The following is a 21,035-nucleotide window of genomic DNA, read 5'->3' as shown; positions in this document are numbered from 1 at the left end:
CCTCTGCCCCATCCCCCTCCCCACTGGTAACCATTAATTTGTTCTCTATATCTGTGAGTCTGTTTTGTATACTTAAAAATGCAAGAATTTTCATGATTTGAATATTTTGTCCTGAGTGTTTTAAGGATATTTTGTTCTAGACGATTCAAGACTTCAACACACATATGTAATATATATGGCTGTTGTTCAGTCAGTAAGTTGTGTCCGACTGCAACTCCATGGACTGAGGCTCGCCAGACTTCCCCACCCTCCACTATCTTCTAGCGTTTGCTCAAGTTCACATCCAAGGGGAGTCAGTAATGCTACCTAACCATCTCATCCTCTGCCGCCCTCTTGTTCTTTTTTTGTTTTTAATATATATTATGTAACTGGAATTCTCCATATATTTAACATTGTGGACTCCCTAACACTGTCAAACAATGAGAAGTCAAACACGACCACATCTATGTTGTAAGCAGAGTCCTGAGAATCATCTATGTCTTTGCTTTCTGCTCAATGCTTCTGATAACTTAGCAGATGTACAGCCATAACTTATTTTCAAACATCCAGACTCCCTCCCTGGCTCACCACAATTACATATGTGCCAAGTTCTAAGTATTCACAGAAAGACCACAGCTGACCCTTTACTTCTCTCTCATCCTTTTACCAAACCCTTACGTCACTTACAACATTATTTATTAATATAAAAAAACATTACTTATTAATATCCCACACTAAAAAACAAAAACAAATGCAGGCACACGAGTTTCCTAAATATCACTTAACCAAATAAATTTAAAAATCGATAAAACACTTTAATTCCTGCAACACAAACCGGTTTTCACATTCATCAGAACATTTTAGAATTATTCAAACATGAGAATTGAAAATGAGTGAGCTATTTGGAAGAGAACTCCTGAATTTATTCTCCAGAAGAAAAAGCAGACCTGAAGCATCACATTGCTGTAACACCTGAAACATGTTGACAGTTTCTTGTCTTCTAAACTTCAATGAAAGCTGCTTGCACAAACTATTTAATTAACGTGCATGAATGTGAGCTAAGTCGCTTCAGTTGTGTCCGACTCTTTGCAACCCTATGGACTATAGCTTGCCAGGGTCCTCTGTCCATGAGATTCTCCAGGCAAGAATACTGGAGTGTGTTGCCACACACTCCTCCAGGGGATCTCCCCAACCCAGGGATTGAACCCATGTCTCTTACATCTCCTGCATGATGGAGGCAGGCAGGTTCTTTATCATTAGAGCAACCTGGGAAGCCCCTATTTAGGGAAAATCTTCCCCTCTTAAGCCAGATATCTGAAGTATTAAGGAAGTCAGAAGCTGAGTCACTTCACTTCTTTCTGTTGCCTTCAGTTGGTAGGATACTGACAACCAGCATAAATATATTTAATGTCTCCTTGTAGATTCCCAGCATTGAATTGATAGGGTCATATTTTTGAACCGTATACACTGGTACTACTTCTGCACACTTGATTGATTCCTGCCTATCATACATAAGAAACATGCTGAAACGAACTAATCTACTATAAATTGCTACTGAGTATACAGTGGCAACAGCCACCATGGTTGGTGGAAGAAACCCAGATGCCAGTGAGAACACAAAGATTAAGATCTAGGCCCATGCCCAAGGGTGCTCCCATGTTCAGAAACTTCTCACTGGGTGGGCACATGGCCACGGTGGAAAGGTCTCCCACAATGGCAGCAGTGTACCCCTCTGCTCTGATGAGAAGAAGCCCTCATAATATTTTGAGGAGCCACCACTGCACTGATCACACTTGATAGTAATAACCAAGCAAGATGTTTTGGGCCTGGGTTCCAAGAATAGGATACTGACTGTACCAGCATTCCAGCTCCAGGTATGGCTGCAAAGGTTGCACCAATCAACACCGAAGAGCCTTTCATCATGAAGTTCTTGAGAGACAGAGTTCTGCTCACTGCCAAAGCAGATGAAGCTGTTAAGCCAATACTTCCTGCTAAGAGTTAATACATACAGTGGAATTCTACCTTTCACATACTGAGGCCAAATTATAGCCTTTTCAATAGCTCTAATCTCATTGGACATTCCCAAGTCATCAAAGCACAAAGCACCAAGACCAACAGCAGCTCTTCCAGCCATAAAAACATCTTCCCATCTGACTGGTTTTAAATGTTTTCCCAATGATGGTTCCAAAGTTGCCTACTCAAGTTCTTGGCCAGCTCTCCCATCGGTTCAGTCGCTCAGTCCTGTCTGACTCTTTGCGACCCCCAAAACTGCAGCATGCCAGGCTTCCCTGTCCATCACCAACTCCTGGAGCTTGCTCAAACTGATGTCCATCGAGTCAGTGATGGCATCCAACCATCTCATACTCTGTCATCCCCTTCTGCTCCTGCCTTCAATCTTTCCCAGCATTAGGGTCTTTTCCAAGAAGTCAGCTCTTCACATCAGGTGGCCAAAGTATTGGAGTTTCAGCCTCAGTATCAGTCCTTCCAATGAATATTCAGGACTGATTTCCTTTAGGATTCACTGGCTTGGTCTCCTTGCAGTCCAAGGGACTCTCAAGAGTCTTCTCCAACACCACAGTTCAAAAGCATCAATTCTTTGGCACTCAGCTTTCTTCAGAGTCCAACTCTCACATCCATACATGACTACTGGAAAAACCATAGCTTTGACTAGACGGATCTTTGTTGGCAAAGTAATGTTTCTGCTTTTCAATACGCTGTCTAGGTTGGTCATAGCTTTTCTTCCAAGGAGTAAGCATCTTTTAATTTCATGGCTGCAGTCACCATCTGCAGTTATTTTGGAGCCCAGGAAAATAAAGTCTCTCACTGTTTCTGTTGTTTACCCATCTATTTGCTGTGAAGTAGATGGGACCAGATGCCATGATCTATTGTTTTCTGAATGTTGAGCTTTAAGCCAAAAGACCTCTCCTTGGATCCTTGCAAGACTTTATTTCCAGAGTTCTGAAGAAGTTGATTTTGACAACTTTGGCTACTGTTCTCATTTCTTTTATGAAGTAGTGAAATTTTGGATGTCCTCAATCTGCTATTCTGGCACTGCTTCCATTAATTCATCTGTTATATATCCTTTCCTCTTTTTCTTTTTTTTTTAAACTAAAAGTGAATTTAATAATGACTATTTTAGTACTTAGACTCTCTAGGAGAGTTGGAAAGCCACACTGGGAACTCTCATCCAGGAATTATTTCCAAAATCACACCGCAGAATGGGCTCCATAAAGCTCCCCTTGTTTCTCCTGCTGCTCCTGCTGTCCACGAACCTGCTGCTTTCGGCACTGATGCCATCAATGCTGGAATCTGGATGCTGCTGCTAATACACCACTGCTCTCTTGGAAGAGGATTACCACCACAGTGGCCACCTGTCCTAGCACTGATCCCGCTGAATCAATTCACTTCTGCCTGTTTCAATGTCTGCTATAGGAGAAGCCTGACTGATTGAGTTGAGGTCGTAAATCTGTGCTCTGGCTGTGAGAGAGGCTGGGAAAGTTTTTTTATTTTTAGAGAAACTTTTTCTTAAGACTTTTTTTCTTCCTGTGGACTGTATTTTTTGCATTTATTTATTTATTTTTATTTACACAAGGTTTAATTATAATCAGTGATCTTTAGAGATAAAATTATAAAGTGACTCAATGTATGATGTATAGTCCTTTTTTTCAATATTATTATTTTTTAAAAATTTATTCTGTGGACCAGACTCTAAGAAAAAGTCTTCACTGAATTTGTTACAGTATTGCCTTTGTCCTCTGTTTTGGTTTTTTGGCCTGGAGGAATATGGGATTTTAGCTCCCCAGTCAGGGATGGAACTCTCTCCCCTGCATTGGAAGGTGAAGACTTAACCACTGGACCACCAGGGAAGTCCCAGAAATGCTGTGTTTAATGGTAAAGCACTGGGCATGGCCTGGAGTTGAGCAGCAGGGATAAGGTGCCCTCCACAGAGTCTCACACGGTGAAGAAGATGAGGAAGGGGGCCATCGGACAGAAGAGCCTCCTAGCCTCAGACACGGCAAAGCCCAGAATGGCACAGGGAAGAGTCGCTGCTTCAGGGACAGATTCCTGGCATAGTCAGCAGTCAAGCTGCCAAAGACTGTTCCAATGCTGGCTCCTGAACCAGCCACGCCAACTGTGGCAGCCCCGGCGCCAATAAACTTGGCTTCTGTGTCAATATTCCGGGAGATAGCACTGGTCTGGGACTCCTGCCTGGCCCCCTAGAGTGGGACACTGCTGTGGGAAGGCTGTTCAGATGGGACCTCTGGCTTCTTCAGGAAGGAGGTAGACACAAGCCTGATCAGACCCCTGGGACAAGAGTACATCGGTCACTGTTTCCACTTTTTTCTGAATCTGTTTGCCATGAAGTGATGGAAACAGTGACAGATTTTATTTTCTTGGGCTCCAAAGTTACTGTGGATGGTGACTGTAGCCACAAAATTAAATGACGCTTACTCCTTGGAAGATGAAGCTATGACAAACCTAGACAGCATATTGAAAAGCAGAGACATCATTTTGCTGACAAAGGTCCATATAGTCAAAACTATGTGTTTTTCAGGAGTCATGAATGGATGTGAGAGTTGGCTGAACGCTGAAGAACTGATGCTTTTAGATTGTAGTACTGGAGAAGACTCTTGAGAGTCCCTTGGACTGCAAGAATATCAAACCAGTCAATCCTAAAGGAAATCTGTCCTGAATATTCATCAGAAGGGCTGATGCCGAAGCTCCAAAACTCTGGCCACTTGATTTGAAGAGCTGACTCATTGGAAAAGACCCCGATGCTGGGAAAGATTGAAGGCAGGAGGAGAAGGGGGCAACAGGTTGAGATGGCATCACTGACTCAGTAGACATGAGTTTGAGCAAACTCTGGGAGACAGTGAAGGACAGGGAAGCCTGGTATGCTGCAGTTTGTGGGGTCACAGAGATTTGGACAGGACTTAGCAACTGAACAACAGAAAGAGCAGATAAGAGCAGGAGGAATGAGTAATGCCCCAGGGGTCTGCATGTTTTTCAATCTCCCGGCTTTAGCTCTGGGACTTGGAAAGTTGATTTTTTTCAATAGTTCGTTAAGTGGTATGCCAAGACTCCTATGATGGGAATTCCCCAAACATGGGGAGGCAGTCTCCATTTTCCATAAAATCCATACTTGTTCAGTCGCTCAGTCATGTCCCACTCTTTTGTGACCCCATGGACTGTAGCCTGCCAGGCTCCTATGTCCGTGGGATTTCCCAGACAAGAATACTGGAGTGGATTGCTAGTTCCTTCTCTAGGGGATCTTCCCAGAGGAGGGATTGAACTCCTGTCTCCTGCACTGGCAGGCAGATTGTTTACCACTGTGCCACCAGGGAAACCCATGCTATGTCATAATTAAAGAAATAGTGATTTGTACTTTAAATGCTTGCTTACCATAATATATATTGATTACCATAAGTCTTTTACAGTTGAACCACCTCCACTCCCCAGTTATTTATTTTTTGAAGATGTGGGATATTCTAATAGCTGAATTTCCCACAATCTAGATTTGGATCATTGCATCCTCATGGTAGTTTAACATGTGCCTCTATTTCTTGTATTTCCTGCTTACTGGTGGTTGGATCTAGATGTAGATGTATTAAGGATTTTCTCTTTGTTGTTGAATATTTTGCTTTCACCATGATGCGTCTTTGTAAAGATTTCTCAGTATTTTTTGTTACTTACAGTTTGCTGGTACCCTGAGTCAGTAGATTGTCTTCCAACACTTCTGAAAAAATGTCAGCCATTTATCTCTTCATTGTCTTTTATTCTGTGCTGGGTCTTTGTTGCTGCATGGGCTTTCCTGTAGTTTCCGGTGAGCAGGAATACTCTCCAGTTTTGGTGAGCAGGCTTCTTGTTGCGGTGGCTTCTCTTGTTGCAGAGCACGTGCTCTAGGGCACAAGGGCTTTGGTAGTTGTGGCTTCGAGGCTTTAGATCACAGGCTCAATAGCTGTGGCACATCGGCTTAGTTGCTCTGAGGCATGTGGGATCTTCCAGGATCAGGGATTGAGCCCACGTTTCCTACGTTGGCAGGTGGATTCTCTACCACTGAACCACCAGGGAAGCCCCATATTGCCTCATATTCTAAACTTCCAATTAAACATCTTACATCTATCCACTGTATCCTTAATGTCACTGGTTCTCTAAGGCAGTTTTCTTGTTTTTGTCTTTCCATACTACATTTTGGATTGTTACTTCTTATTCATCCTTCAGTTCCGTATTCTTAAATTGTGCCCAATCTGTGGTTAGACCAACCCACCTATCTTTTGCTTTTAATTTCATTTATTGTGCTGTTTTATTTGTGTAAGTCCTGTTTGATTCTTTATCAGATCTACTGTCATGTTTTTATAGTTTCCTCTTCCCTGGAGGTATTTTCAAGCTTATATATTATTTCAACATGATAAGCATGGAGGCCTGATGCTTCCTGAAATTGTACATTGTGTGTGCTGATTCTCACTTATGCTGGTTTTATTTATGGGACATTATGTTTGAATAAATATTTGTAGAAACAACCAGAAACCTAGGATGAAATAATGATTTTCATTTGATTCTTTCAAGCTCTTGAGCCCCTTTACTTTTCCTAGCACTATCTTAATCTAAATTCTGAGACTGAAGTTGCCTTAACCACCCAGATGAGGAACCCAGGTTCTCTCTCGTCTGCAAAGTGTAGCCCTTTGGAAGCCCTTAGTTTAATGGAGTAATAGGGTATCAAGAGTTTCCACTGGGGACTGGACCTACATTTTTGGCTTCTGTGCCCTTAGTCCAATGAGGCCATCAAACCCATATTTGAGTGCTAGGTTTGCTTCTCTAGGTTTTAATCTTCTCTCAGATTTTAGCCAGCTAAACTCCCGTTACCTTTTCAACTCTTCCAGTTCTCTTGTTGTTGTTCAGTTGCTAAGTCATATCTGACTCTTTGCTACCCCATGGACTGCAGCACACCAGGCTTCCCTGTCCTCCACTACCTCCCAGAGTTTGCTCAAACTCATTCCCATTGAGTCAGTGATGCCATCCAACCATCTCATCCTCTGTCATCCCCTTCTCCTGCCTTCAATCTTTCCCAGCATCAGGGTCTTTTCCAATGAGTCAGTTCTTTGCATCAGATGGCCCAAAGTATTAGAGTTTCAGCTTCAGTATCAGTCCTTCCAATGAATATTCACGGTTGATTTCCTTTAGGACTGGTGTGATCTCCTTGTTGTCCAAGGGACTCCCAAGAGTCTTCTCCAACACCACAGTTCAAAAGCATCAGTTCTTCAGCATTCAGCCTTCTTTATGGTCCAACTCTCACATCTGTACATGACTACTGGAAAGACCATAGATTTGACTAGATGTACCTTTGTCATCAAAGATGTTCCTGCTTTTTAATGCAATGTCTGGGTTTGTCTGTCACAGCTTTTCTTCCAATGAGCAAGCTTCTTTTAATTTCATGGCTGCAGTCACTGTCCACAGTGATTTTGGAGCCCAAGAAAATAAAATCTGCCACTGTTTTCATTTTTTCCTCATCTATTTGCTATGAAGTGATGGAACTAGATGCCATGATCTCAGTTCTCTTAAGAAGACTTAAAAAAAAAAAAAATTTATCCTGCTTAATTTTCTTTAGGATTGAACTATTTAGGCCATAGTTGCTGAATGCAGGCAGCATTCAGAGCATTACTTGCAGAGGCAAGTAAACACTTTATGAAAAATTATACATGAATACCTCATTTTATTGCACTTTATTGTGTTTTCCAGATGTTATTAATCCTTTTTTCTTTTTTAATGGACAGTTTGTGGCAACCCTGCATTGAGCAACTATTGGTACCATTTTTCCAATAGCATTTGCTCACTTAGTGTCTCTGCTTGACATTTTGGTAATTGTCAAAAGACAGAAAACTTTTAAAATTACTTTCATATTTGTTATGGTGATATGCCAACAGTGTTCCTCGATTTAAAAATTGTAATTGTTCTGGGCACTGGGAACCATGCCCATTTAAGAATGCAATCAATACATGGTTTTGTTTTTTTTTAATAATTAAGTTTTAGCTGCTCTGGGTCTTTATTGCTGTACTTGGGTTTCTCATTGCAGTGACTTCTCTTACTGTGGAGCATGGGCTCCAGGACACATAGGCATCAGCAGTTGCTGTGCAAAGGCTCGGTTGCCTGGCGATATGTGGAATCTCCCAGGACCAGGGATCAAACCTGTGTCGCCTACATTGACAGGCAGATTCTTAACCACTGGACCACCAGGGGAGTCCTAAGGTGTGTGTTCTGATTGCTCCACTGACCATCTAGTCCCCCATCTCTCTCCCTCTCCTCAGGCCTCTCTGCTGTTTGAGACACAACAGTATTGACATTAGGCCAGTTAACAATCCTACAGTAGCCTCTGAGTGTTCAGGTGAAATCAAGAGTTACACATCTCTCAGTTTAAACCAAAAGCTAAACATGATTAAGCTTCATGAGGAAGGCATGTCCAAAACTGAGATAGGCATTAATAATGCATCTCTTGCATCAAACAGCCAAGTTGTGAATGCAAAGGAAAAGTTCTTGAAGAAAATTAGAAGTGCTATTCCAGTGAACACATGAATGATAAGCTAACACTAACCTTGCTGTTGTTATGGAGAAAATCTGAGTGGTCTGGACAGGAGACCAAACCAGCCACAAGTCTCTCTCAAGCCAGAGCCTACTCCAGACCAAAGTCCTAACTCTCTTCAGTTCTCTGAACGTCGAGAGAGGTGAGGAAGCTGCAGGAAAAAAGTTTGAAGCCAGCAGAGGCTGGTTCTTGATGTTTAAGGAAAGAAGCCATCTCCTGTGATCTATAGATGGCCACAGTCTGGAGGACAGCACATCTGTTGACAACATGGTTTCCTATTTTAAGTCCACTGTTGAGAGAACTACTCAGAAGAGACGATTCCTTTCAAAGTATTACTGCTTACTGACAATGCACCCAAGAGCTCTGATGGAGATGTACAATGAGATAATTGCTATTTTCATGACTGCTAACACATCACCCATTCTGCAGCCCATGGATCAAGGAGTAGTTTCGATTTCAAGTCTCACTGAAGAAATCCATTTCGTAAGGCTACTGTTGTCGTTCAGTTGCTCAGTGGTGTCTGACTCTGCGAATCTATCGACTGCAGCATGCCAGGTCTCCCTGTCCTTCACCATCTCCTGGAGTTTGCTCAAACTCACGTCTATTCAGTCAGCAAAGCCATCCAACCATCATATCCTCTGTCATCCCGTTCCCCTCTTGCCTTCAATCTTTCCCAGTATCAGGGTCTTTTCCAATGAGTTGGCTCTTTGCATCAGGTGGCCAGGGTTTTGGAGCTTCAGCATCAGTCCCTGCAATGTCCATCCTCGTTAGGACTGTAGCTGTCATGCTTTGTGATTCCTCTGATGGATCTGGGCAAAGTCAATGGAAAATCTTGTCGAAAAGATCCACCATTCTAGATGTCATTAAAGAACATCTGTGCCTCATGAGGTCAAAATGTCAGATGCCAGTTTGGAAGAAGTTGATTCCAGCTCTCATGGATGACTTTGAGGAGTTCATAACTTCAGCAGGGAGATGTGGTGTAAATGGCAAGAGATTTAGAATTAGAAGTGAAGTCTGAGGATATGTCTGAATTACTGCAGTCTCATAATAAAATGGAAGATGAATTACTGCAGTCTCATAATAAAATGGAAGATGAATTGCTTCTTATGGATGAACAAATACAGTGGTTTCTTGAGATGTAAACTACTCCTGTTGAAGATTCTGTGAAGATTGTTGAAATGGCGTCAAAGAATTTAGAATATGACATAAACTTAGTTGGTAAAGCAGTGACAGTCTGAGAGGATTGACTCCAATTCTGAAAGTTCTACTGTGAGTAAATGATATTAAACAGCATTAAGAGGTATAGAGAAATTGATCATGAAAGGAAGAATCATTCAATATGGCAAACCTCATTTTTTCCCCAGCCTTCAATAACCACCACTCTGATCAGTCAGCAGCAACAGAGGCAAAACCCTCCAGCAGCAAAAAGGCTACTTGCTGAAGGCTCCAATGATGGTTAGAGCTTTTTAGCAATATTTTTAATAAGATGTACACATTTTTTAGACATAATGCTATTACACACTTAGTTGATTATAGTGTAAACGTAAGTTTTATAGGATCCGGGAAACCAAAGAATTTGTGTGACTCACCTTATTGCTTGAGATAATCTGAAACAGTACCTGCAGTTATTGCCAAGGTATGCCTGAATGCCTTTTATATCTCATGGAGTTATATATATGTACATCTGGATACTATTCACACTATAGGTAGGAGTGCACTAATGCACAGAAATGTAAATATATATTGGGGTGGAGAGAGAGGTGGGAGGGGGGATAGGGATGGGGAATACATGTAACTCCATGGTTGATTCATGTCAATGTATGACAAAAACCACTACAATATTGTAAAGTAATTAGCCTCCAACTATTAAAAATAAATGAAAAGAAAAAAAAATTCAAAAAATAATAGAATCTTAGCAGTGATTTATGGAGTAATTTTGAGAAACTTTGACATCTTCACATAGTGCTTTTTCTTTCCTATGGCAACTCCTAAATGGAGTTAATAAACTGTGATGGTTGCTCTTCAGTTATACTACGAGTCTCCATATTTTCCCATGAAATTGTCAAGAGAACAGCAATTAATGCCTGTGTTATTTCCTGGTTGAGAGTGTCTGGTAACTTTCCTGGCAGTCCAGTGGTTAAGACTCTGGTGCTAAGGCAAGGGGTACAGGTTTGATCTCTGATCATTAGGTAACTAAGAATGGTATGACTACCCATCCCCCCGCCAAAGCAGGAATATGGGAAGTTAGTTATGACAGGCTCTAAGTTCTATTTTTACATAATTGTAACTAAAAAACATATATATGAAAAAAGACATTTAAAATGAGGTCAAGGTGTAATTCGGGGGTCTGTTTATTTCTGGTCATTCAAATGCATAATTTTTAAAAATTATAATTGTATCTGTACAAATATTTTATCATTTTTCCAACTTATGAAAAATTACACATACTAAAAAGTGACTTTTCTCTTTCCTTATCTCCAATGATGTACTGAGAATAGTTCTTAAGTCCTAGAGAGTAGCAAAAAATTATTGGACTTGTTTTCAATATCTTATTAAAAATATTTTTTTACATATGCACACTACTTCCTAACTATTCTTGCTGCACTCAGGCAGTGAACAGGGGCTCCTCTCTAGTTGCAGTGTCTTCTCTCCTTTTGGAGTTCAGGTTTTAGGGCACAGGGGCTGCGGCGGCTGCAGCATGCAGGCTTGCTGCTGGCTTTTCGCAGCTTGCTGGCTCTAGGGCACATGGGCTTCGGCAGTTGCGGCCCAAGGGCGCAGTTGCTGCTTGTTGGCTGTAGAGCACGCAGGCTTAAGTTGCTCCCCTGCACATGAAATCTTCCCAGACCAGGAATCAAACCTGTTTCCCCCGCACTGGCAGGCAGATTCTTACCACTGGGCCAGCAGGGAAGCCCTATTTCCAGTATTTTAAAAGTCGCACTCAAGTCACATGATGAGGATTTCCCTGGTGGTCCAGTAGCTAAGAATCTGCCTGCCAAGGCAGGGTTTGATCCCTGGTTTGGGAAGGTAAGACATGCCACAGCGCTGCTGAACTCCTCAGCCACAACTACTAAGCCTACATTTAGAGCCTGCATCCACAGCAGGACAAGCCGCCACAATGTCTGTGCACCACAGTGGAGAGCAGCCCCACTCACTGCAGGTAGAGAAATTCTCAGGCAGCAACCAACACCCAGTGCCACCAAAAATAATTTAAAATTTTGGTTGAAAAAAGCCACACATTAAAATACATGTGTAAAAGCTAATGGAAATGCTTTTTACCTGGTGTCAATAAATTGATGGTACAATGCTGAGTATCACTGTACCTGTTCTGACAGCCATATGCCTTTGATAGATATGTCACTACATAATGAGAGCAATGTGACACATAAACCATTCAACATATAGGCCATGGGAAGGCTTTCCTGGTAATGAAAAATACTGGAATTACGCTGTATTTTAGTCTTCACTGACACACCCTCTCTTGGCCCCTGTCTGTATGGCCTACGAAGAACTTCTATGTATCAAATGTCTCACCCTGCAAGGGCAACCAAAGTAATCAGTCAATCCCATAGGACAGCTCTCTCACTGGAATTTAGTTGCTCGTTTATCTAGGCCCATTTCATCAGAATAAATCAACTGTAATAAAATCCTACTTTCCTACAAAAGATCTTGGCACCAACTTTAGTAAGATCACTCCTGAACACTGAACCTAAGCCTCAGAGATGCCTGATGGGACTGTAATAGATCCCGAATTTTCTAGTAGCTAACTCCTTCAACTTGAGAAAAATCAGGCGATTGTTTTCCAGAGGTTATTCTGCAGGGCTGGGCATTCCTGTCTCATCCACCACCCCATGTATGTGTTCACCAGTCAACACAATTTCTGAGTAAATACTTTTAAACAAAACTGCCTTTGGGCAACCTAATCAACAGCAAATGCTAGCAATTACCTGCTGGTCCAGTGGTTTCGGTTCAGCTGTTTGGATCTGGGTTCAATCCTGGTCAGGGAACTAAGATCCCACAAGTCAATTACAAGTGTGTGTTTTTTAGTGTTTATGTATAGACATCCATTTCTTCTGTTGTCTGAAATCATTTTTGGTCAGTCTCAAAAGGAGATAAGCATTGAAACAGTGTGAGAACTTGTCTGCAGTACAGTGTTTCTCATGTATTTCTACAATGTGGTTTTTGATAAACCAGAACCTTAAGCACTGTTACTTGAAATTTTTAAGAAATTAGAGATCATTGAATAGTCCTTCTCAATCACACTTAAGCCCTGTCAACCCTCTGAAATTATGATCTACCTCCCCAAATAGGGTGACTCCTCCATAACTGCCATTTAAAGTAACAAACTTTACACAAACTTTAGAATGTTCAGCATTTCCCTGAAATCCACACAACACCAGCAAACTCTTTTCCCTACATTTTATAAAATGCAGTGGTTGAGCAAAAGTGATTAACTTTTTTCGCTTCAGCCAAAACAGCTGAAATCTCACACCTAATTTTACTATTTCAAGACAAAAATACATTATTAAACGTAAATTAAAATGCCATGAGCAGAATAGGGCAGCCACAAAACTAGAGACCACAGTAGATGGCAATTCTGTTACGTTGAAAGTGAAGCAAAAGGCACTCAGTTGTGTCTGACTCTTTGCGACCCCATGGACTACATACAGTCCATGGAATTCTCCAGGCAAGAATACTGAGAGTGGGTAGCCTTTCCCTTCTCCAGGAGATATTCCCAACCCAGGGATCGAACCCAGGTCTCCGGCACTGCAGGTAGATTCTTTACCAGCTGAGTTACCAGGAAAGTCCTGTTAAGTTGAAAATTCTGAGGTAATTATTTTTACAGAATGACATTTCTTGATTTTGCATTACTGGTAGGAGAAATTCAAATGGTAGAAACACACCATTAGTTCTACCTCCTCTAACTAAAAACTGCATTAAAAATGCAATTATGTAATTAGTGAAACAGCATCTTATGGTTGACATCCTATCAAATCTTGACAAAGGATCCAGTTCCCTTCACCATTATAAAAAGATGCATGGAAGAGAATGGAGTAAATGCCTTAACTCTTAATTCTTAATCATGTAAATATATCTGAGACTACAGAGTATTAACATGCTGATCAATAAAACTTAAATAATTAATGTGTCTTTCAGGGTAGGGAGCAACACACACAACTTGGTCAAAATTACTCAGGAAGTATATTTAAGAAAAATACAGGCTAATTGAGTTATGTCTGTCATAGGTACTTCATTTTTCTAAAAGACCTCAGACAATCTCTAGATGTAGTGTATTTCTTCAAAATCATATATATCAAGACTTGACTGAAGAGTATGGATTTTGTTTAAAAAAAGCCTTTATTCATTTTTGATCAGGGAAAGGACAATCTCAATGTCAACTTGTCACCTAATCATAAATTTGAACTTACAAGATTTACTGCCCTAAAGACACTGCACCTGACTTTTGACAACATAACTTAAAATGAAAATCTCCTTTCTGTCCCCTAAGGTTGCACGTTGAAAGAATAAACAATCCCTTGCAACAGCCAACAGTGATACTTGGCTTAGGTTTAAGGTCAAATAGCAAAACAAGGCCAAAAGCATTATAACTTGATAGCCCATCAAGTACAAACATCACTGGAATAAAGAAAGTTGCAGGCACCAAAGAAAACAAGAGGCAGGTTCATTAGCATAAAAAAATTTACACTTGGTTGAAGGTGAGGTGAACTATTCCACAAGTAAACATGTATGCCAATCCTAATGGCGAATATGAAACCAAAGCAACAAAACCGAAAACATTAAACTCAGTTAACTACACTGAATGTGAAATTCAAAACTTGAACTTATCTAGGATATCCTCCCAAATCTAGAGCTAAAAGGTTTTCTTTTTAACGCACCAGGAAGATCTGTTGTAATGACATGACTTGGTCACACTGAAGACTTACATTTACATAAGAATCAAGGGTCATCCTTCTCCATTATTCTTTGTCTGAATGTGAATATGCTCAACTACTCAGCTCATGCACTAACCACATAAAAAAATGACTGAAACCTACTACCCATGCCTTCTAAGAACTCACATCATGTAACAGTTAACACCCAGTACAGCTTCCTAACAATGCCCCAAGAGAAAACATTTTGTTCAGTTTGGTGCTTGCTGTGACATAAAACCAACAGAATAGTATACAATTAATTTACTCAGTTTACTACTTCAAATCTTGTAATCTAAATTTTGTTCAAACTTCATACCTATTTGCCAAAATTGTGTAAAATCTAACTATATCTGATATTCTTAACCTGTAGCTCCTATAACACAGTTTAGCCCCCCCCCCCCCCCCCCCGCAATGGGTATATCTGGACATTTTAATCAAGAAAACAAAGTTATTGTATTATGATTAGTCAAAGCTCTTTCTAGCAGACCACTGAGTACAGCAAACCATTAAAAAATGCTTTTCCGGAGACAAGAACAAAGCAAAACATTTTCTTCATAAAAGGAGCTACCAGCATGCTTTGTGCCATTAAACATTTATTTTTCAAAATATAGCCACAGACTCATGGTCTACTAGAAAGCTCCCACTAATCACAGCAGTATAATTATGCCACAGAAACTTTCATGACAATGTCTCCAGATAGGCAGAGAGGAAAACAACATTAAAGGTTATGATGGAAGCCTCAGTTAAGAGACAGAAATGAAGTCTAAAGAGCATAGAATACATCTAACAAAAAAGGGGAACAGAGCAGACACTGTAGCTGGCTATTCATAAAGGACCACAGTTTTCTCCTCTTCCTATGGAGCAAAACTCCCTACAAAATAAACTGTGCGTTAATTATTGCTTATTTAAAATTACACTTTTACAGAGCTATTTAGTACCTGACGCAGAAAAACAATCACATAAGGAAGCATTTATTTGAGGTTTAACATGTAATTATACAAATAAAGTTTGTATAAACACAAATCCACAGAGTCATAACACAGATAGCAAAAGACAAAGTAAAAACAAAGAAAACTAATTGGCGGCTATATACAGTTGGACACAAATTGTGTCTTGTACACTAGAAAGTCTTTTACAAAATAATCATCTTAGATCAACAGAAGACCAATCTTCAATGTCCTCCTGCAAGATGGTTACGTTAGCAATCTCTTCCTAAAAACAAAAACAAAATGGCAATTAGACTTGTGCAACTCCGGCAAGCTTTCTAAGGTCCACTTTCATGAATTAAGTTCTCACTTTATTCTTTTCTTCAATAATTAAAGATCACATGCAAATTCATTGGCAAAACGCAGTTTGGGTAATTGTAATCATCATCATCTCACCTTGAAGTTCCCAAATGATGTTAAAATTTACTTAGAAAATCAGGGAACACAATCTTTTCAAATTCACAGATTGAACTGTGCTAGATGCAAGGTTTACTAGAAGTGTCTCTAGTAAGCCATGTAAAATTCTATTACCAACATGAATTTCTAACACGCTTGTATTGCAAGGCAACAAATTGCTATGTGCATATGATCTTTAATTTAAATCCCAGATTTTAAAGTTCTTGTTTTGGTTTGTAGATTTCACTATTAGCTATAAAAAGAAAAAGCAAGCATTAAATCTTAAAGAATGAACACTTAAAATGAGGCTCCACAATTGAAATACAACACTAAACAGAAGACCAAAATGATTAAGCTGTAAAAAGGCATTTATGTACTTTAACTCCTGTAAAAAACCATTTAAGTTAAGTTTAGACACTTAATCTTCAAAAAGATTAAAAAAGAAGCCAAAGTCTGAAGTTTTCCACTTTAATCTTTACGCTGGTACATGAAGTTGGAAGAGACCATACCACAGGACAGCGTTTTCTGGTGTATGCCTTGCGCTCTGCCCGCAACGTGCGACCCCCAGAGATAGACGTGGTCAGGGTGACACACGGCCTGCAATGAAGTTCCCGCTGGCGGGTACAAACAAGGTATAATGTCAGAGTTAGAAGACAACATTCTTGTTTTCCTTAAGTTGTACCCATTTCAGTACTTTACCTGTTAATAGTTCTAAAAAAGTTTAATTATTCCTCTAGACCACCTGGTACACAAAGCAAACAGAAAAACTCTTAAGTTTTTCTGTATTACTAAAGAAAGTGAGATAAAACTTTAAAGTTAAAGATCTATAGACACTTTAGGCAAAACAGGCTCATAAACCAAGTAAAAATTTAACAATTTAGTAAAAACACGCTACATGGTATTTTGTTTTTACTCATTTTCATTTGTCTATTGATCTTTAAATTAAATTAGACATTTCCACTGGTTTCTTGAACTCTTATACACACCTGTTTTCTCCAGCGTCCCTTTTAATATGGCTGGTAATTATTTTGGTGATTGCCACCCCCTCGAGATGCCTTGCCATAAGTGCTCTGTTGGCCTATATTGAAAAGACAAAAAATTATACTTAGCCTTTAATGATATGGTTTTTCTATAGATATGCAAAATTCTGCAGGCCAAATAGTAGAATTAGATATTTTAAGTCGTTATAAATTAGGCACATACCACATTCTAGAATGCTCATAATAACCAGTCACTAAATCAGTATAACCCCGAGACTATTACATCTCAAAAATTTAACTCTAAACACTTCTATAAATAGAACACACACAATCTCAGAACTGAGATGAATCTTAATACCATTGGTTTATGAAATTAAGTAAATATTCTTACCACTGTAGTCTGCATATCCCTGTCCATATCCATAGTTCCCATAGTTATACCCAGTATAATCATAGCCGCCATAGCCACTATAGTTTTGATCACCACCATAGGCACTATTGTAATTTCCATATCCTTGATCATAATAGTTATTAAATCCTTGGTTCCAGTTTTGGCCCTGACCTGAAACAATGCACAATGATTGTTAGGAAACAACTTCTGATCCCCAATCCTAACATAAAATGATGCATTCCTGTCCCTCACTTTGCAAATCTTAAAAAAGAATGGACACCCACAGTGCTATCTGGTCAAGAAAATATCACTACAGTTGTCATAAAAAAAAAGGGGGGACGGGTGTAGAAAGTCCAATTGTGCCAGTATCAGGCTTCCTAAATCTAAAAGGGGGAAAAAATCAAGAAGACAGCAAGCATGTTTAGAACAAGGACTCCTGCCATAAAAAACCTATCATGTCAAGGTGTATCATGTAATCTTAATTACATTCAATGGTATTATTTTCCCATCAGTACTGACACTGTCAGAGTGACTATTCTTTGAAGAAGTGAAACCAATAAAACAAAAACCCGTGGACTAAAACGAGCACTGTGCATGCTGTAACCGTTTAAATTTGGCTTTACTCTCCTATGGGCTTATTCATATTTAGCGGTTGATAGCTTAAACCAATGTTCACTTCCCTGGAATTAAGTCTCACCTCGGCCGCGACCCCTAGTACCTCCTCGCCCACCAGCTGCAGCACCTCTTCCTCCCTTTTGTTGTTGCTGTTGCTGTCTATATACCTCTTTGGGTTGTGCAACTTTGATTTCACACTATAAACAAAAGGTAAAAAGAAAACAAAATTGTTACCACTGTTCCTAATGTCAAGCCATTTTTTTCCTTCTCAAAACAGGTTGAGAAATTTCCCTTAAAAAACAAACCAACCAACCCAGCCCACTGTTCACTAAATAGAATCCAAATGGCTTTACCTTTCCAGAACCAATTTGATGGTATCTGCTTTCTAACAATTTCTTTACTGGCTCCTCGTCTGTATATGTAATAAAGCAAAACCCTCTTCTTTCATTTGTTTTTGTATCCATAGGAAGTTCAATATTTTCAATCTGAAAATAAGAGGCACACTCAAGATCAGCCGGTAAAGGTAAAAAGCTATCAAAATGTTTTAGAATGACACAAATCATTCACAAGCTTCAACAAAGTATGTTACTCTCATGAATTGACTTCTGTATAAACTGTTTCATTATCATCATCAAACTAGAGTAACCTGGCTTATCTACAAAGCATTTATTTAGAAGGCAGAGGAAAACCTCAACAGCATTTTGTACCCCACATAATGCCACTCCAGTCCGGACCACACCAAAGTATCCACCTTTTTGCTGAAATAAATTAACTATTAATTTCCATTAATAATAAAAAAATTCCATTAATTTAAATACTCGTTTCCATTGTAACACATAAAATAGTGACAAGGGAGGGACTTGAGCAATAATTTAATTCCACCCTGACCGAACTCTTTACTCTGTAAGAACTGGGCCAGGGACAAAACGTTATATAAACGTATCGAATGAAAATACACAAAAGCACAGCCCACCTCTCCAAAGGCTCCAAAATATTCTTTAATTTGTTCCTCCGAAGTATCTGGGCTCAATCCACCCACGAAAACCTTTTTTGGGGGTTCCTTCCCCTTTAAAGCTTTGGCCCGTTTGGGGTCTATCAATTTGCCATCCAGTTTGTGTTCTTTCAGTTCCAAAACCTAGAAGACAGATTTATGTGATCTGACAACTTACAACCAACCCGCCGAACGATTTGCAAAACGCACACAAAAAGCACGATGCGAACAGGTTCATACCTTATCCACACTAGCAGCATCCTTGAAAAGCACAAATCCAAATCCTCGTGATCTTCCAGTAACAGGATCTGTTTTAATCGTGCAGTCCACAACTTCCCCAAATCGAGACAAATATTCAGTCAGATCTTTCTTGCTTGTATCCCAGCTCAAGCCTCCAATAAACATTTTACTAGAAATAAAAGTTGTTTACTTACAAACAGCAGTAGCGAAAACGGTTAAATTCTAAAGTGACGTTTGCTACAAACTATAAGCAAAGGGAAATTCATACCCATGTACAAGTAATTCCACCTGTTTACAAACACACAGGAACCAGAGACCACAAAAAGCCCCCAGTTCCATCGAGGTCACTTATCCAAATCTTTGCTCTCCACACTGCACAAGGCAAAGTTTAAACGAGGCCAACGAAACACGTTAAAAGACCGTTCCGAACTAGGAAAATCCAACTTTCTAAACTGAACGCCCACTACTCAGGTTCACCGTCTTCCTCAGCTGTCATGTCAACGTTCTACCTGAAGAACTCATCATCACGTATACAGGGGATCTGGGCACAAGACGCCTACAGGTTCCCAAACCAAGGGTCCCCCTGCATCCTCCCCAGAAAAACTGCCCAGAGCCCTAACAGATACAATGATAAGGCGGCAGCAGCCGCAGCGTGCTGCGCGGCCGGCCCGGCCCCTCCCCCCCAGGCCCCACGCGGCGCCTGCGCACTCTGGCCCCAGACGCCGCCGCCGCCCTCCGCCTCCAAACCCTCTGCCCTTCCCCCCATCTTCGCGGGGCTGTCCAGTCACCCCCCTCCGTCTCCTACTTTCCTCTTTCCTTCGCCCTAGTGAGGTCCAGCGGGCACGCGGGAGAATCGACTCGGGCCAACAATGGGGGGATGAGGTGGGAAAGGGCAGCGCGCGGCTCCCGAGTGACGAAGGGCGCGTGCGGCGCGCTGGGGGAAGGGAGAGGAGGGGAGAGGCGAGAAGCGTGCGGTACCCGTCATCCTGCTGGTTCTTGCTCGCGTTGATCTTGGATCCCTCTGCGAATTCCTCTATGTTGCTGTACTCGTTCATGTCTTCCATAGCGGCGGAGTGGTCGGCCGGAGGGTGCTGGCGCGCAGACCGAGTCGCGGCAGCAGCGGCGGCGGAGCGTTGTATGGAGCTGGATTTAAAATGGCGGCGGAAGAGATCCGGGCGCCGCCTGCGCCCTCCCTTTATAGCCGCCCCGCCCGCCAATCGGGAGGGTTGCTGGGCGGTGACGTGGCGCTGGGCCCGGCGCGCCCCCTGCCGGGCGGAGCTAGGAGCGAGCGAAGGGAGGAGCGGGGCAAGCTGCCGCGGCGCCCGCGGCCGCCAATGGGAGAGACTGCGGGAGGCTAAAGTAGCGGGAGCGGAGGGGAACAATGGCGGCGGCACATGGGAGAGTCGGGGCGGGACCTCCATCGCGGGCCTCCCGCTGAGAAGCGAGGTCGCGGGTGAGGGGACGCGGGCTTGGGAAGAGAGAGACGCGTCAGAAGAGAAACAACGACGGGGCGAGAAGTCCTGGGGTCAGAGTCCCGAGCAACGCCACAGTCCCTCTTGCCTTGAGAGCCTTTTGTCTCTGGCGTCCGGTCCAGCCCACTCCCAGCCAAGAGCCGTCAACCCCGCCTTTTTCCGCCCTCGGTTCCCCCAGCGCAGAGCTGCTGCTATCGATTAGCACCGTGGCCGCGCCGCTCCAGAAAAAGGCGGACTGCGCCCGGCGCCGGCGGCTGAGGCGGCGAGCGCGCCGGCCGTCCGCCCGCCGCGCGCACGCGTGTTTTGTCCTCGAGCTGGCTGGAACCAGCCGAACAGGAAGCGGGCGCGCGGCGGCCTCTCCGGGCGACCGCGCGGCGCGGACGCCTCTTCCGCTGCCGCCCCAGGCGCGCAGGCCGAGGGGGGCGCGGCGGGCCTCGCGCTAGCCGATCGGCCACGCCGTCCAGCTGACCGGGACCCGAA

The 21,035-nt window shown here is 41.9% G+C and overlaps 1 protein-coding gene and 2 pseudogenes across 4 annotated transcripts; all 3 read right to left on the bottom strand.

Annotated features, from left to right (window-relative positions):
• Positions 1-1,327: 1,327 nt before the first annotated feature.
• LOC133058678 (growth hormone-inducible transmembrane protein-like) lies at positions 1,328-2,206 on the bottom strand (annotated as a pseudogene).
• Positions 2,207-3,930: 1,724 nt separating this feature from the next.
• LOC133058492 (ATP synthase F(0) complex subunit C1, mitochondrial-like) lies at positions 3,931-4,981 on the bottom strand (annotated as a pseudogene).
• Positions 4,982-13,890: 8,909 nt separating this feature from the next.
• HNRNPDL (heterogeneous nuclear ribonucleoprotein D like) lies at positions 13,891-20,744 on the bottom strand. Of its 4 annotated transcripts, XR_009693371.1 has the most exons (9): positions 20,062-20,734; positions 19,084-19,252; positions 18,826-18,987; positions 18,206-18,337; positions 17,935-18,049; positions 17,238-17,408; positions 16,853-16,944; positions 16,376-16,480; positions 13,891-15,696 (listed from the first exon to the last, which is right to left on the bottom strand). XR_009693371.1 is itself a non-coding variant. In XM_061145700.1 (8 exons), the coding sequence occupies exons 1-7, from the start codon at positions 20,502-20,504 to the stop codon at positions 16,874-16,876; spliced, it is 1,263 nt and encodes a 420-aa protein (XP_061001683.1). In that variant the 5' UTR covers positions 20,505-20,732; the 3' UTR covers positions 13,891-15,696; positions 16,853-16,873. The 4 variants fall into 4 exon arrangements, 2 of the variants coding, with proteins under 2 accessions (XP_061001683.1, XP_061001684.1); XR_009693372.1 differs by lacking the exon at positions 17,238-17,408 and having other exon boundaries at positions 20,062-20,744; XM_061145700.1 differs by lacking the exon at positions 16,376-16,480 and having other exon boundaries at positions 20,062-20,732.
• Positions 20,745-21,035: the final 291 nt, after the last annotated feature.

Source organism: Dama dama, chromosome 6 (assembly GCF_033118175.1).
Source record: "Dama dama isolate Ldn47 chromosome 6, ASM3311817v1, whole genome shotgun sequence".
In the NCBI taxonomy this organism is placed as follows: Eukaryota; Metazoa; Chordata; class Mammalia; order Artiodactyla; family Cervidae; genus Dama; species Dama dama.
This window is presented reverse-complemented; position numbering and strand designations above follow the sequence as displayed.